This window comes from Maylandia zebra, linkage group LG3, assembly GCF_041146795.1.
Source record: "Maylandia zebra isolate NMK-2024a linkage group LG3, Mzebra_GT3a, whole genome shotgun sequence".
In the NCBI taxonomy this organism is placed as follows: Eukaryota; Metazoa; Chordata; class Actinopteri; order Cichliformes; family Cichlidae; genus Maylandia; species Maylandia zebra.
Genome location: NC_135169.1, coordinates 12,651,511 through 12,669,234, shown reverse-complemented (window position 1 = coordinate 12,669,234; position 17,724 = coordinate 12,651,511). Strand labels below are relative to the sequence as shown.

Below are 17,724 nucleotides of genomic sequence, written 5' to 3'. Positions count from 1 at the left end.
TGCGCTGCCCCTTTTCTTGGTTGCTGTTATAAACAAACAAACAGATTATTTCAGGGTCTCTGTCCAAGAGACGAAAAGCAATATAAGTGATCAATATTACCATTCTGTAGAATATTCTTATATTTCACTTTTACTTGTTCCCATGTTCTAGTGGGTCCTGTTGTGGCTCTAATGTGAAAGGGGATATAATATAACATAATGTAATATAATATAATGTAATATAATATTGGATAATATGGTGTGATATGATAAATCTACCCTACCACCTACTGGTGTTGGCCAGAGGGGCCGATGGCGCAATATGGCAGCCTGGCTTCTGTCAGTCTGTCCCAGGGCAGCTGTGACAGCTACCAGTGTGTGAATGTGAGAGTGACTGAATAGTGGCATTGTAAAACGCTTTGGGTGCCTTGAAGAGCGCTATATAGATCCACTCCATTATTATTGTTATTATTAAATTACTTACGAGTTTAATTTGTCAGCAACTTTCTGCCAGCCCTCTCTCCTTGCTTTTGCAGCCTTTGCAGTGTTCCCTTGCGTTTTAATTAGACTCTGAAACTCCTAAAATCCCTCACTCAAGAGTTCTTGCTCTGCTGCCGAAGAATACCGAGCGCGCTCCTTCGACATTTTCGCCGACCAATCAAAGGGTTGCCGATCAATGTTTCTACTATCGATGCGTAGCCCCTGTTGGGCCACCCAGTGATCTCACATTACTTCATCCAGCTATACTAATCGTCAACAACAGGTGTGTTCGGGGAACCGGAATAGCGAGCTCAGAGTTAGCGCGATGATTTGATCTTGGATGTGTCATTTGATCTTGGATGTAGTAAGCGACGTACGAAGAACGGGCCCCTGATTGTATCTTTAACTCGACTGAAAGAATCCACAAATGTTGTTGTTTCATATCAGAACAACACAAACAGTAACACCATGATGGGTTCATGCTCTGAAAATATCTGATAGTCCTGGATTTGACTTAAACACAACTAATGAAATTGAATGTGATGTGTTCACAAACATTTTTACATTTCAGGTGCAGATGAAGCGCGAGACGTCACATACTCTCTTATTAAACTTCAAAACTTTAGAAAGAAGAGTGAGTACACAAAACACAGTGTAGAAAAAAGCCTGGGAAGTTTTTACAATATTTAAAATGTTTTAATTATTTTCATGTATCTGATCATCTTCACAGAGAAGCATCATAAACCAGAGCAGAGTGCTGTTTACTCTGAGGTGAAGACGGGAGCTGCAGGTACAGTCACAACAGTCTCATTCAGTGTTTGTACTTGAATGTGTCATCACATCATTATATTGCAGGTAATTATAGGTCAACATGGAGTTTAGTTATTCACTGACCAAGCTTAGCTACTACATACGACCACTACACATCAGCAGACTGAATCTTATACACATCGAGGGCCGTTCAGAGTTTAGTGTAAGTTTGTCTGCTTCATATACAGAATGATGTTGTTATTGTACAGTATGGTATTGTCCATCTATATGTCCCCGAACTAAACAGTTTCTCTCATGTTTTTACTCTGTAATGTTCTTGTCATCATATCTGTGCTGAACAAATGTGTCCTGAGCTCTGACGTCTCTTTTAGAGGACAGTCTGATGTATGCTGAGGTCAAACAGCCCAAAAAAGAAAAAGCCAAGAAAAACAAAGGTGAGCAAAGTCTGCCATCATCTCCACTGAATATTGTTCAACATGTTTATTTTACAGGTTATATTTATGTATTCACACTTTGTCAGCTTTTTAAAATCTTCTCTTTTATCTTTGCATTATTGGAGACATCAAGTTTCCTCCTGGTTAATGATATTATTGTTTTCAATGATCTTCTCTTCATTCACAGGAACATCAAGTCCTGCAGCTGATGCAGCAGTTTATTCTGAAGTCACATCAGGAAGCTCTCTCAGTAATTCTGCTGCCATGCAGGCTGATTTATTCTTCACATTATTAAATGTCTTCAGCTCATAATATCTTTACATGTTGGAAATCACTTTGTCTCTTTGTGCTCGTCTTACAGGTCAGTGAGGAGAGCTGTAGCAGCAAAGCCAAGAAGAAGCTTTTTATGAAGCCACTCTTGCTCCTCTGCTGCCCAAATATCAGACATGCTCAGCTTTATGTACAGTTACAATATTAAGTAATAATATCAGACATATTGCTCTCTTATAGCATAAATAAATGCAGGTGTATTTCTATTTAATATTCATGCTTTTTATATTCAGTTTTTTATTAAAGATTTTGTAATAAACCTTGAATGTATCTAACATGTTCCAACAGCAGTAGGGATGGGTATTGAAAACCGGTTCTTGTTGAGAACCGGTTCCCACTGTTTCAATTCCTTGGAATTGTTTGCCATTTTTGCAAACATTCCCTTATCGGTTCCAGTCGCCCCGAATGACATCACCACGTTGCGGAGCGTCATTTACCTGGCAGGAAACGGCGCCTAAGCGGCTTAAACGCTCAAAAGTTTGGTTATACTTTACGAGAACGGATGACAACAGGGCAACTTGCAGTACTTGCAAAGTAGATATTTCATTTAAGGGAGGAAACACTACGAATATGCAAAAGCATTTGCTCACAAAACACAATGACCTTAAATGAATGTCGTGTTTTTAATTCCGCTCCGGACTCGTGAATCTCAACCCAGCAGCAGCGGTAACGTTTGCACGTCCTCTCCTGTTGTATAGGATAAGGTCTAATCATCTCTTATTTTACTCAGATTGCACAGAGTGTGTATTTGTTAATAATTTGAATCATTTTGGAGTAAGGATAAGTGTAAGATAATGGGGAATTTCAGTTTTTACTTTATAATTTGTTTAGCGTAAGATTTACAGTTCAATTGTATTTTTCTTGCCTTATTTAATTGTACGTACTGTTCCTTTAACACACGGTAACTGTGCACTGGAGGGTTCGCGACAGGCAGTGTGGAGCTACGGGGGCTTTATCTAGCTGTGGAAAAAAACAGTTTCTTACCGTGTTTGCAGAGTACTGGGACATTCAAATGGATCACTGTATTTCAAAACTGTGGATATAAATGTTTGCCTGTTTGTTTTTCGACTACAAGCGGACTTTGTGGATTATGTTCAACTGCACTAAGACACGCGTACGGCCCGACTACCAGCTAGTGCTTGCGCGGTGATACCTGTTAATGCGGCAGGTAAATGATCAACTAACAGTGCATATTATGTTAGCGCGATCTGCCTTATTACAAAACCTGCCATTACTGTGCATTTAGGTGACCGTGATGAGACAGACAGAGTCTGGCTCAGATGCTTGCAGTTCTCGCTGCAGTCTACCGTTAGCGTCTCCTTTCAGGCCAGGATAGACGAATGTCACCGAGCAGTGACTAAGTTTGTGGTCAAAGGTTTGCACCCATTTGCCACAGCAGATGCCCCCGATTTCACTTTGGTAAGTGAATGTGTTTAATTGTAGGCAGGGACATTACTGGATATTCTTGTGTAATTGCTACAGAATAATTTATGTTATACTTTGTTATTGCTACAGACGAATATTTATTTTATTATTTTACATTTACAATTTTTTTTCCTGGGGACCCTGTGACACCCCATTGAAGAGCTGTAGGCTGGATCTCTTAAGATCTCACTGCTGGGTTTGCAAGGCCATGTTACTCCTAAATTTCTTTCTTGTTCAAAGAGAAGATATAAAACAAAGTTCTAAGCTAATCGACCTTAGTGTTCTCCTTTTTTAAAAAGAATCGATAAGAGAATCGATAAAGAATCGAATCGTTAAACAGAATCGAAAATGGAATCGGAATCGTGAAAATCTTATCAATACCCATCCCTAAACAGCAGTGAGAACAAAGTGTGAAATATGTGATCTTTAGTATCTGACAGCACAACTTAAAGTCAGTGTTTGCAGTGCTTCACAAGTAAATACTGATATGGGCTCCAACAAATACTTTAACTGTGTTTGTCCAAAGATCTCGTACATAATATAAATAAGAATTATATCATAGGCAGTGAATACATTTGAATGTATTTCATGTATATTTTTGTGTTTCTGATCATTTTTTTGCATCTGTAGTTAGAAGATAGAAATAAAATCTTTTGACATTTGAACATTTTATGTGTGATTTTAGTTTCCTGTATGAGATTATTGACAGACAAACAACACAAGCAGGTTGTAACCGTGCTGCAAATGTGACAATACAGATCAACATTTTATTCCTCCTGTGCAGCTACGATGCATCTGTGTGTGTGTGTGTGTGTGTGTGTGTGTGTGTGTGTGTGTGTGTGTGTGTGTGTGTGTGTGTGTGTGTGTGATCCTTGGTCCTTGTCTATTCTGTCACAGGTTTATATTTATCTACTGGCTGACCTCATGGTTTGTGGCTGTATCACCATGAAAGGAGGAAATGCAGCCTGTGGTTTCAGCCTGAAGTCTTCAGTTTAGCAGTTGTGTAGTTTTATGTTATCAGCTCACAGCAGAAAGTTAACAAGGAATTCAGACAAAGAGCACGGTGGAAATTTCACTTTGATCTTTGTGTGCATGACACATGTTTATGTGACCTGCCTGTACTGAAATAATAGCAATAGTTATCAATGCTACATTAAAGTATGCATGGCAGTGTGTGAAAACAGACAAAAGTAGCATCATTGTGGTGATGACACAATAAAGATAATAACATCTTTGTGGGAAAATGTGAAAGGTTTGTTTCTCACACTGAAAAGCAGCTGCCTTTCAGTCTCTGTATGGATGTGCTGTAAAAGTGCATCTATGTGTGAATTAAATAAAAATAATTTCTATTTCTACCCTCAAAATCGTAACTTGTAACACATGATGGTTTTGTAACCAAACCTTTATGCTTCACTCATATTTATCTGTCTGCTGGACTCTGGAGTTACATTAAGCTGCTCCATCCAGGAGGAGTTTGGTCTGTGATGGAGAAGCTGAGCCTTTCAGTAAAATCAATATTATCGTTCTTCATTAACAATGTAATAGATCTGTAAATCAAACCAAAGTTAAATTATTCAAAACTGATAACTGAAAACCAAAATTTGAGAAGGTTTAACAACAAGCTTACATTTCTGTATGTTTTTGTTCAGTTTTTGCACTTTAAGTACAAGAAAGGTACTTCAGTATTTTTTTAAAAACTTTTTTTTTTCATATTTTTTTCCCCCAGAACAGAGTTTCTTGGATATGTAAAGCAAATAAAATGAATTTAAACAGAAATTAACTGAGAAAAAATACAAAAGCAAAAACTTTGTTAAATAGGGTTGAAAGACACTTGTGTATCACAAAACAAGAAAAAGTTTGAACATGAACACGTCACACGACTGCTGTGGTCAAAGCTACAGGAGCTGTTTGAGGTTGGTGTAAAAGGAAGGAAGCACAGAGAGGTGATAGAAGGAGGAGCTGAATATAAACTCTGGTCTTATCTACATTAAGTGCAGCTTCTCTTTGTTCTGCATTTATTATCAATGCAAAGTCGAACACTTTGAGATTAGATGCAGATCAGCGTGCAGGGCTGGACGTGAGGATGGGGCACTCTTTGCTCTGTTTGCTGGGGTTATTCTGTGAGTACAATACACACCTTTACTGTTTGAATGGCAGTGATGAAGGAAAATGTTTCTCACTGGTGACAATTACAGTGTTTCACTGCTTTAACCTGTTTACCTGACAGCTTCAACACAGCAGACTGGATTTTTTTTCATCACATATTTTTGGTGATGAGCAATAACTGTGCCATATGAAGACTTACCGTTAAAAAGCCTCAGTTTATATATTTATTGTGATTTTGTCAGTTGTATAATGTCTGATGATGTTTCATTCATTACTTTAGTGCTCAGTACAGTCATCCATGCAAACACTGAAGGTGAGAAATTGTTTTTTCTTCCATTTATATCATATGTGTTGATCTTAACTACTCTACATTTTACTCTAAATGATGTCCTCTGTGTTATATATTTTTTTATTATCATAAACTAAAGATTTCATTGAGATTATTGGTTAAAATGTTAATATAACCATGTTAAGTGTGTGAGCACTCAAACACACACCCACGATACAAACTGTATATTTACTGAAGAGCTGTGGCTTCATACATGTGGATTTTCTTTTCATGTTTATCTGATCTGAAAATATGTGTGTAGTGCAGATTATCTCACTAAATTATGCTGTTGGATTGTATGCTGGATTATATATATATATATATATATATATATATATATATATATATATATATATATATATATATATATATATGTATATATATATATATATATATATGTATATATATATATATATATATATATATATATATATATATATGTATGTATATATATATATATATATATATATATATATATATATATATATATATATATGTATATATATATATATATATATATATATATGTATATATATATATATATATATATATATATATATATACATATATATATATATATATATGTGTATATATATGTATATATATATATATATGTATATGTATATGTCTGCTGTATGTATATATATATATATATATATATATATATATATATATATATATATATATATATATATATATATATATATATATATATACAGCAGACATATACAAATGCTGCTCTGAGCTCAGCATAGAGTTTGTTTCCTTCATCCCTCATTTGGTGTTTTGATTAGAAGCTGTCTAACACGTGACTCCAAAGTCTCTGTAGATGTTCACTATGTTGAATTGTGTGGCTGCATGCAAAAGATGATTCACATTATTTAAGTTTGCTTCAAACATTCAGAGCAACAATTTTATTCTTTTGATATTTTTCTAAATTACAGAACTTGGAGTGAAGGCCACTCTGACAGCAGACAGATTAACTATACCAGCAGGGGGCAGTGTGACACTGACCTGCCAAGTGAACAACTCTGCTAACTTTCAATATGACTGGTACAGAGAACCCCATTTACTCTCTAATCAGAAGATCGCAGTGGCTGGTGAATCAAAGAGAGAACTGGTGATCTCTAAAGGCGGCATCTACAACTGCAGAGGAGGTATAAAAGGGACAAATTCAATCACAGTAGAAAGTGATCCAGTCATCATTCAGGAAACTGGTGAGTTTAAAAATGTCATAAAAAAATCAAACAACATGAATTCTCCAAAGTTTGGAGATCAAAAAGGGATAATATTATGACATAAAAGTATGTAACCTGCCAAGTTATTTATGATAATATAAACTGTTATAAAGTTAATAAATAATAAACAATAATGGGGTTAAAATATTTGATAATACTGTTTTTATTTTTAATGATAATATGTTAATCAGTCAGAAATTAAATGTGTGGCTCAGTCATTCATAAACGTGTTTTGTGATTTGGCCCCTGATGCTCCAGTTGTCACGGTTCAGCATTTTGAGTCTCGTGTGTTTTGGTATTTTATAATATGTTTTATGTTCTGAGTCCTTTGCTGTTTTTGCAGTTATTATTATTATTACCCCAGGATCAGTTATGGCTGTTACCGTTTTAGGGGAGGGAGGGGGTGAGTGAGTGAGTGAGTGAGTGAGTGAGTGATTCGTTTGCTCTATGATTCAGCACAGGAGGGAGGGGGTTAGTGAGTTCTGAGTGATTTGCTTATGCCAGGGGTGTCCAAACTCCGGCCCGCGGGCCAACTGCGGCCCACAATCCATTTTTAATTGGCCCGCAAGTAATTTTATAAATAGACTAGAATATGGCCGCACTTCAACTTTTGCTTGAGTGTATTGCACTTCTTAGTTTTAACACCAGGGGAGCTACTGTTGATCAAGGCAGTTGCTCCACCAAAAAGGACAGTCACAGAAGAAATTTACCCCAAGTTACTAAACATGGCAGAACCAAAGAAGCGAAAGGTACAAAGTGAGTGCAGAAAATTTCAGACATGGTGGGAGAGTGAATATTTCTTCAAAGAACTCAAGGGGAAGTGTGTCTGTTTGACCTGCACTGAAACTGTGGCAGTTATGAAAGAGTATAATGTACTGATCTCATCTGATGCAGATCTGCTCCTTGATCAAGTGACATTTGTCCGGATTTTTGCCATGAGTGGCAATCAGCACCACAGCTGGATGGCCCGATTTACATACCCAGCGCAGCTGATACTCACCAGAATAATTTACTAAAATTATATGCACTCCTGTTATTAAGTCCAGTTCAGTTTGTTAATGTTGATAACGGTTTCAAACGAACATTAATAGGTGTGTTGCTAAGCCTAATAACTTAAATAACAAACTTGAAATGTACCCGTCCCATTTTCCTCTTTATTGTTTTTTCTCTGTGCTGTAAATCTTCCATCTAAGAAGAAATCTGAGGCTGGTGTTTTGAGAATGAGCTACCAAAGCTTTTTCTGAATAAATCAATAAAGATCCATTTATAGAAAGCTGTGATGAAGGCAGTTTTGTCTTTAATTATATTCAACAATATAACATATTCGACCACTTTTAAGTGATTTTTCTAACTTTAATACACTAAAGTTAAGGTTATATACCTAATTTCTAGTAAGTGGCCCCGCCCCTCCTATATTTTTATGTATGTGGCCCTCAGTGAAAAAAGTTTGGACACCCCTGGCTTAAGCTTACGATTCAGCACAGGAAGGGAGGGGGTGAGTAGCTCAAATGTGCTGTTAGCATGTTAGCAGAGCGATGCTACTGTGAACCGAGGAGCTATTTTCTTGATGTGAGCTTCTATTCAGGGTTTTTTCTTCCAGTTCAGAGCAGAAATCTTTTTGTTAAGATACTGCATGTTGTGTTTTTCTCCACAATTTTAATTATAAGCTAGATACATTGCTGCTAACAGCAACAGGGATGAGTCAGTGAGTCAGTTGGGCTTGTGAATCATGATTCATGAGTCAGTAAAGTGATTCTCGAGTATTGAACGATTCGTTCATGATTCGCGCATCACTAGTAAACAAAGATGGGGCATAGAAGCAGAACCCAGTCTTATGTGTGGAGGGACAGTAACTGTGTGTGTATATGTAAGCATTTAAACACTGCAGAGAGTACAAGTAACAGTAACAGTATTGTAGAAATTCATTTCACCGAAACAATAACGTGGCGCACAGTGTGACGTCAAAAAAGGCGCACACCTTTGACGCTGCGTTTTCTCAGTTTTTCTCATCCACACGTAAATGCTAAAAACAGAGTTCTCGAAAATATCCACCCTGGCAGGTGTTTTTAGAAATCTCAGTTTTCAGTGACCGAAAACGCCATTTACGTGTGGACAAAAGGTGCAAACGCATAGAAAAATCTGCGTTTTCAAAAATACCCGGGTACATGTGGACGTAGCCCAGCTTTTCTGTCGGGAGTCCATCTCTCTGGTTTGTTTTTGGCCCACTTTGCACCAGAAAGAGGAAACCAGCAGCTAAACAACAGCAGCACGTTTAAGCTTGATAAGCTGTTGTTAGAATTTATTTAATATTACTTTCTACACCAGGATCTTTTTCTACGCAGCTGACGGCTGGTAACTGCAGGGGCGGATCTAGCAAAGTTTAGCCAGGGGGGCCGATAGGGCATTAACAGGGAAAAGGGGGCACAAAGACATACTTTTCTTTCTTATTCTCATTTAAAATGTCCAGCTTTTAATAAATAATTATCTGAATATTACACCCAATGTTTTAATCTGATGTAAAATGTATAGAGATTGAAAATGTGATGTCATTCAGGGGTAAAACCGCAAAGGATTCTGGGAACGAGTGGCAAGCAGTACTAGCGCACGCAGACTTTCAATTGAAACCAGTTAAACAGCGATAAAAAGAAACACAAAAAATGGCAAGAAGCTGTTGTATTATTAACTGCAATAGCCGGTCGCATGACAGCCACGGGAAGCCGACGGGTAAAGAGTTATCGGATTACGTCGTTGAAGAGAAATTGTTCGAGCCATGTTTCCGAAGTAACAAAGAGCCAACGGATGGCCTGGATTGCAGCCATTCAAAGACCAAATATAACGTCTCAGAGCACTCCAGCTCACATGTTAGTCTGCTCCAAGCATTTCCACAAAGGTCAGTGTTTTGTAGTAGTTAATACGTCATTTTTCATAACATAATTGGTGATATAGGTTACAAGCAAGTCTGGCGCTGAACAGAAATTGTCGCGCTATGCTCCTTTGTTTATTGTGCATAAATAGTGAATTGTCCTGACAGAATATTTTGCGTTTCGCTTCTGTTATTACCGTGGTACATTGACAAAAACATATACTTTTATTCACAGGGTAAAACAGTTGTTTTGTATCATTAATTGCCCAGTACGATTACAACATACAATATTATTGTCACTGCTACATTTCTGTGATGCTACCAGAAATTATTTCCACTACTAATTAATTACCGTTGAGCTCAAAGGTTATATTAATAAACTGTTAACGAGTGTGTATTTATGAAGACGATTTGTGAGACTGGTAAACTTACCTTTGTTCGTACGATGGTCTTTCGTTCTACACGGTGCATTTCAAGGTCCTGTACCCATCCGTCGGTAAACTGTACCTGGGCTTATTGCAGTGACCTGAAGTTACTAAACTTCATGAGTGTATGCACTCACTCCAAGAACCGTATGATTATAAATATGAGCGTGGTGAAAGTTGGGCAGCATGCTCTTTTGTCCACTCTGTGTGCTCGTAAGGGTCTAATCCTTCCACTCCTTTGAATTTTTTCCTCGTATCTTTTCTTTGACTTTTCATCAAGTCTGTCTTTGTACGGACCGGCATTGTTCTCCTTCGTTTTGTACATACCTTTTTTGGGGGGCAAAGAAAAAGCAAGAAGTTATTGGAACTGGAGAATAAACGTTTTGCGGTGCTGCAAATGCTTGCGTTTGATGCATTGCTTTGAATGTTTTGCCACGAGTACCCGGCATGCAATGTGCGAAAGTCACGTGGTCTGTCAATCTCTATAAAAGTCCATTACTGTATATAGTAACTGTTAAGTCTAATATACCCTAGTAAGCTATACTACTTTTTCGTTTGGGAAGATACCATCTGTGCAGTTTGCAATTCTGTTGAAGAAAGATGTTGAATCTATTTAATTATTCTTGAAAAATAATTTATTTCTGTGCATTTTTTTTCACACTGCATCAAATTAAAGTTGATTACGTCGATTAAGCATCATGAGGTGGAGGGTGGTTCGCTATTTTTTTTGCTGGGAGTTTGCAACCCTATTAGTTAGGTTGCTTAATATTTCTGCTAAGTACTCTTTAACCCTCTGGGGTCGCCAGACGCGCCGGCGTCAAAATCACATGACCAATTTAAGACGACCCAGCTACAAGATGCAGCAACGCAGAGTCTCCATTTCAAATTGGGTCGAAAGTGTAGACTTCAAACTCTACCTGTTTTTGAATTGTTTCAATGGGCCACGTGAAACCAGAGTTATGATAACAAATACACGCAATGTTTTTTTTTCTGAACAAAACAGTGGTGTTTACAGCGGGAAGAACGGTAAAAACTGCGTTTTCTACAGACAGTGCTAAAAAACACTCTTCGCTTGCGAGTGAAAAATGAAAAAGAAAAAACACCCCTTCCCTATTGGTGTTAGAGTTTACCATATCAGCCAAACAAAAAAATGATATGGCAACATGTGACATTTGGTTGTTTAGGGAGAAGGGGAAGTTTTTAGGAGTGACACCCGCGACGGAAAGCGGGCGAGCGAAAGAAAGAGAGAGAGCGAGTTTTCATATGTGAGACATTAGTGACGTTTAGCGTGTTTGGAGGCTGTAGTTAGTGTGTTGTGTAGTTATTGTTTTGTATTGTGTGTCAGTGATACCGCTGAATTTCATATTTTCTCTAAAAAAGCCGTCAAAGGCAGATTCAAGTGTAAACGCTGTTCCCACATGCACTGTAAAATCTAATTAGTTCACAGAACTAAAAAAAAACACATGTAAACTCGTTGCCTCAAAAAAATTGAGTAAAGTTTTACTTAGATGATTAAGTTAGGGCAACTTACCCATTTTGAGTACACTGTACAACCTTGTTAGTTCCCAGAACTCAAAAAAACTATGTAAACTCATTGCCTCAAAAAAAATTGAGCAAAATTTACTTAAGATGACTAACTTAAGGAAACTTATTCACTTAGAGTACAGAGTAAAAACCTATGTAGTTTCCAGAACTCAAAAAAAATATGCAAACTCGTTGCCTCAAAAAAACTAAGTAAAGCTTACTTAAGATGACTGTTAGGACAACTTATTCATTGCAAGTCTGCAGTGTTAAGAATAACTTGATATTTCTGACTGTACAATACTAATTGTTTACCTACTGACAAACATTTCAAGTTCAACTAAATTAAAAACAATTTGTGGTAACCTGAATATGATTAAAAATAATTAACAACACTTTTTGTAATGATGTTAAAATCAGCCCAACCTTTATGTTCAAATGCAAAAAAGTATAACAGCCAACATATTGCCATCACTGTTATAATCTTTTTTTTTTATTATTATCTCTTTTATTGGGACAGCTGTTGAACATAACAGTAGTTTGCCTTTTTACATTTTCTTTGCTGTCACATTTTAACTTATAATTGAAAAATAAAGAAGACAGAGAAAGAAGAGAAAAGAAAAGAAAAAAAAACCAAAAAAAAAAAACCAACCCCCCCCCCAAAAAAACAAAACAAAACAAAACAACAACAAACAAAAAAACAAACAAACAAAAAAAAACTAGGGTTAGGAGGCAGCAGGGCAGGTAGGTTTACGTAGAACTCAGGGTTGTAACATCATACACAAAAATCACACCTCATATGCTTAACATAGTCTGTCCATTTAGACCATATTCCGTAGAAGGTATCCCTCTGAAGTTTAAGAGAAAATGACACTTTTTCCATCGTATAGATCTCTTGTACAGAATGGATCCAGTCCTCTATCGTTGGTGGTTCAGGCTTAAGCCATCTTCTCGTAAGAGGCTTTTTACTTGCGGCCAGAAGGATATACAGGAGTCTTCTGTCGTCTTCTGTCGTTGGAATTCAGTTTATCCACTGGCACAAAAATATGGTCTCAAAAGTTGAAGGAAAAACAAATGAAAAAACATTTTGTAAATGATCATGGATTAGAGACCAATACTGGCGAATATCTTTACAGTTCCAAAAAATGTGGAAATGGTTAGCTCCATCTCCCCCACATCTCCAACATTTATCACCAATTCCTCGATATCTTTGTTGAGCAGGGGTAATGAAAAATCTCATAATGCTTTTCCAGCAAAATTCACGCCAAACATTAGACCCAGTGGTAGCCCACTGTATCTTGCATGTGTGAGTCCAACACTTCTCTGTAATTGTCAAATTACCCTCCTTTTCCCACTTCGCTTTAATATACAGAGTGCTGTCGTTTTTACACCGCCGGATGCTGTTATATAATTTAGAAATAATTTTACTTTGCACTTCAGATTTGGTTAGTAATAAGAATGTTTCTACAAATTGTAATTCGTTTAGGTTCACTTTTAAGTTTTGATTAAAATAATTTCTGATCTGTAGATATCTAAAAAAATCATCAGATCCCAAGTCATGTTTACTCCTTAAAGATTCAAAGCTTTGAAATGCACCCTTATGGACAAATGAATAATAATTGGTTATACCTTTTGAAATCCAGTTTTTGAATCTATTATCATATTGATTTGGAGTAAAATCTGAATCATATGCACACCATCTTAAAACCTTAGAGGCATTTTCCAAACCACCAATTTTTATTACTTCTTTCCAAGCAGATATCATTATTTGTAGTATAGGTTTATCTGCCATATGTATTTTATTCTGCAATTTTATGTCCGATATTAAAGCTGAAACTGGTATTTCTTTTACTATTGTTCCTTCAACATCTTTCCATCCGGCGGTGTAGTTTGGACAATAGAGACAAATCAGCGGTCTTAACTGAGCTGCACAATAATATTCTCGTAGACAGGGAAGCCCACGACCTCCCTTTTCTTTCTTTAATTGACGCGTTTTATATTTAACTCTAGCTTTTTTCTCATTCCAGATATATTTTGACAATGTTCTATCCCATACCGCAAACTGTTTTTGTGGTATGGTAATCGGTAGAGACTGAAACAAATACAGCAGTCGGGGAAGAATATTTAATCTGATTGATTCAATCCTGGAGTGTAGGTTCAGAAATGGAATAGTGTTCCATCTTTGTATATCTGATTTTATGGATTCATTTAGAGGGGCATAGTTGGCATTGAACATTTTGGTGAAGTCATGATGTATTACCACCCCTAAATACCTAATGCTATCTGCATCCCATTTCCATTTATAACGATTCTTGATTTCGACTGGTGGTTCATAATTTAAAGTTAATATCTGCGTTTTATTTATATTGACCTTATATCCCGATAAAGACCCATACTGTGATAGTGCTTCCATGAGATGGGGGAGTGCCTGTGAGGGACAGGTTAATGTTAAAAGTAAGTCGTCAGCAAATAATGCTAATTTCTGTTCCCCTCCTGGCGTTCGTACTCCTGTTATATGCTGACTCTGCCTAATCCACTGACTTAATGGTTCTATAAACAAAGCAAAAAGCAGCGGTGAAATGCAGCAACCCTGTCGTGTCCCTCATTCCAGTATAAATGATTCGGTGAGGTCCCCATTGATTTTGATTTTAGCTGTTGGTTTGTTGTATAACTCTGAGATAATATCAATTATAGATTTATCAAAATTAAACTTCTCAAGCACTTTGTATAAAAAGGACCATCTCACTGAGTCAAACGCCTTCTCGGCATCTAAGCTTAACACTAAGGTCTCTAATTTTTGTTTGTCAACTTGCCGCAATATGTGCAAAACCTTTCTGATGTTGTCCTGGGCCTGTCTATGTTTAATAAAACCCGTTTGGTCATTATGTATTAACCTAGGTAATATCATTTCTAGTCTCTTAGAGATAATAGATGTTATAATCTTACAATGAAACAAAGTCTCAGATGTAATTATTCTGAAAATAAGTTTAGGCCTACCTCAAGTTTGTTTTGTACTTACATTACTTATATAATCAAAATAAAATATTTGTTGTTCTGTCACAAGTGCAGTCTCTAATTTAAACAACACATTTGTTTTTCATTCCAACACATGAACTGGAATGTTGTAATATTTTAAGGATGGCTTGTTTCCAGTCCAGACATTACTGCCTGAATGACTATCATGGATCCAGGTGATCCAAATGTAGGTGCAGAAGAAAGTCTTTAACTTCCCTTCAGTACAGTAGCAGTGGATGTGGGTTGGAGATGCAATGAGCTTGAATGAGCTGATGGTGTGGTCAGCGACCATCTTCACTGACCACACCATCTGTAATGGAGGACTCATCTCTCCTGTTGTCCTGCAAGCAAACAATCATATTTTTTGGAACATGAACTTAATTGCTTTCTTAAAACATTTTTTTTCTGCATTTGGTATAAAACAGACTCCAATTTAGACAATCTCAGGCTCCCTCCCGACCGGAGAGGTGACATTCAATGTCCCAATTGTCAGTCTCGGTAGCCCTGACCACCACCCAACACACAATAATGTCATGAAAGCATCATGTAACTCCGAAATGACAACACAGGCAAGGCTTCTTCAAGACGGGTGCTTCGCTGCATTTATGGAACGCCGTGAAAACTACAAACATAAAACACAAAGGCTTTAAGCGCTTCAGTCTATCAAAAGTAACACTTGTGCTTTAACAACAAAAATTACCTCGTGGCCGCCTGCCACTTCGGAGGTCCTAGAAAAATACCTTTACAGTCTTGTGCATTCTAAATTAAAACATAAAATAATTAGAACACCATACATTACAAATATTCACAATATTACAATGCAGTTATGGCAAATAGCAAATACCTTATACAGCTGGTAGACTAACCAGGCCTTTGCAGATAGTTCGCTGAACTCCTTAGTGTGATTATTAAACGTGGGCTCACAGCCTATATTATCACGCCCAAACCTCGCGATAATAGCGGTGTAACAAAACTTGTTCTTTGTGACAAGATAAACATGTCTCCTATACAAGATAAATACACCTTTACAATATTGACCACAGAAATGTACAAGCAAGAACATTTTAACTGCTGGAACCATCTATTAAACTTCTTTATACCTAAGCCATTTCTGTGACACTTACACATCATTTCAAAAAGAGCTATTCAAACATGGCCAGTACCTTTCATTCTAATGATGTGCAAAATGATTTGGGCACAAAACAAATTTTGCTGTTAGAAAACTTGCAGACTTCACTATTTACAGTGTAGACCCTCTAAACTAAGTTTGGGGGATGTGATCTTTCAAGAAATGCAGACCAAACGGTTTTTGTTTGTTTACTTACACAGCATGTCTTGTAGAATTAACTGGAGTCACCAGCAGCATAGTGCAGTCATATCTCAAGTCTAATAACAGAAGACAGGAAAAGATCAGCAGAGAAACAACTTCCCCAAACCAAAGCACAAGTAAAATAATAAGTAAAACAGGCTGATCTAAAGTATGATGAAAGTTCAGCCTGATTAATATAAATATCACTGACAGTTGCTAATATATGGGAAAACCAAAATACTTACTGATGTCCATCTGTCCAACAGCAGGAGTGCTGGTCCCGACCATCAAAGACGGTAAGAAGCAAGCAGAGGGAGAAAAAACTGAACGTTTTTCAGAAGTTGATTTGATCCTTAATGATCCTTAACGTAGAGTTTGCTTATGTTGTTAAATAAAGGCTAGATTTGACATTAGATATAGATGCCACAGATGTTCAAAAACTGCCACAAAGCATGAAAAAAAACAATAGACGTCTCAGAAAGCGTCGGCGCATTTTTGCAAAAATGTGATGTCTTGAAAAATCGAGCAGATACTTGAACTTAACACAGCTACATTCTCGCCTGAAAATATCTTAAAAGTTTATTTTGTGACCCAGAAAAAGTTATGTTTTTTAGCCGTGCTCCTCCGCCATTGCCGCGCTTACAAGTACACACAACCGCGGTCGACAAATGCGATCCTCCTTTTCCCCAGACTACCCTTTCTGGGTCACAAAATAACCTTTTAAGATATTTTCAGGCGAGAAAGTAGCTGTGTAATGCTCAAATATCTACTTAATTTTTCAAAATATCACATATTTGCAAAAGTGCTTCCACGTTTTCAGAGAGCGCTGTTATCCACCAGCGCGATAGCTGACCGGTGTTCTGACAAACCATCCTACTTTGGCAAAACGTATGGTGTCCCCTGACAAACGGTCCTACTTTGGCAAACCGTCCTACTGTACGTATTTTATACACGTTTCTGCAGAGAGTGATATTATACCCCTCTTGTCAAACTGACAGGTCATTAATTATTCATGAGCTCCGGAAGTTACTTCCGGAGCTCCGGAAGTAATTAAATTATTCATGAGCTCCGGAAGTAGGAAGTAATTAAGTAATAAAAATATATTCATAAAAATATGATATTCATAAAAATATAATTGATTATTTAGAAAGTTTCTTATATATCAAAATAGCATTCTTTTATTTCTTTAAGCAATTAAATTTTTTTTATTTTTTTATGCTCAAAAAACGCCATCTGGTGGCGGGTCAGTGTGTGTGTGTGTGTGCGCGCGCCCGCGCGCGCCCGAGGCTGTGTGTCTGGGCGCGCGGGGGGCGCGCCCGTGTCTCCGGACCGTGCTCTCTCAGGCTCCGTGCTCATGTGTTTAAAAATGTATTAAACCATATTAAAATTGTTTAGTTAAACTTGTGCTTTTGTAACGTTCAGTATGGCCACAAACACATGCTGCATGCCTTGGGGGAAAACTTTATTTCGATTTATATGCATTTGTAGACACACAGCCTC

At 37.1% G+C, this 17,724-nt stretch overlaps 2 protein-coding genes across 2 annotated transcripts in view; both read left to right on the top strand.

Annotated features, from left to right (window-relative positions):
- LOC112429839 (uncharacterized) overlaps positions 1–2,238 on the top strand; it is a 173,038-nt gene extending 170,800 nt beyond the window's left edge. The window contains exons 10-13 of the mRNA XM_076879626.1: positions 1,190–1,249; positions 1,602–1,664; positions 1,852–1,914; positions 2,026–2,238. Coding sequence (XP_076735741.1) covers positions 1,190–1,249; positions 1,602–1,664; positions 1,852–1,914; positions 2,026–2,033 — 194 coding nt within the window. The 3' untranslated portion in view covers positions 2,034–2,238. The remainder of the gene's footprint in view (positions 1–1,189; positions 1,250–1,601; positions 1,665–1,851; positions 1,915–2,025) is intronic.
- Positions 2,239–5,400: 3,162 nt separating this feature from the next.
- Positions 5,401–17,724, top strand: part of LOC143416667 (uncharacterized) — a 96,963-nt gene continuing 84,639 nt past the window's right edge. Inside the window, exon 1 of the mRNA XM_076882120.1 lies at positions 5,401–5,539. Coding sequence (XP_076738235.1) covers positions 5,503–5,539 — 37 coding nt within the window. The 5' untranslated portion in view covers positions 5,401–5,502. The remainder of the gene's footprint in view (positions 5,540–17,724) is intronic.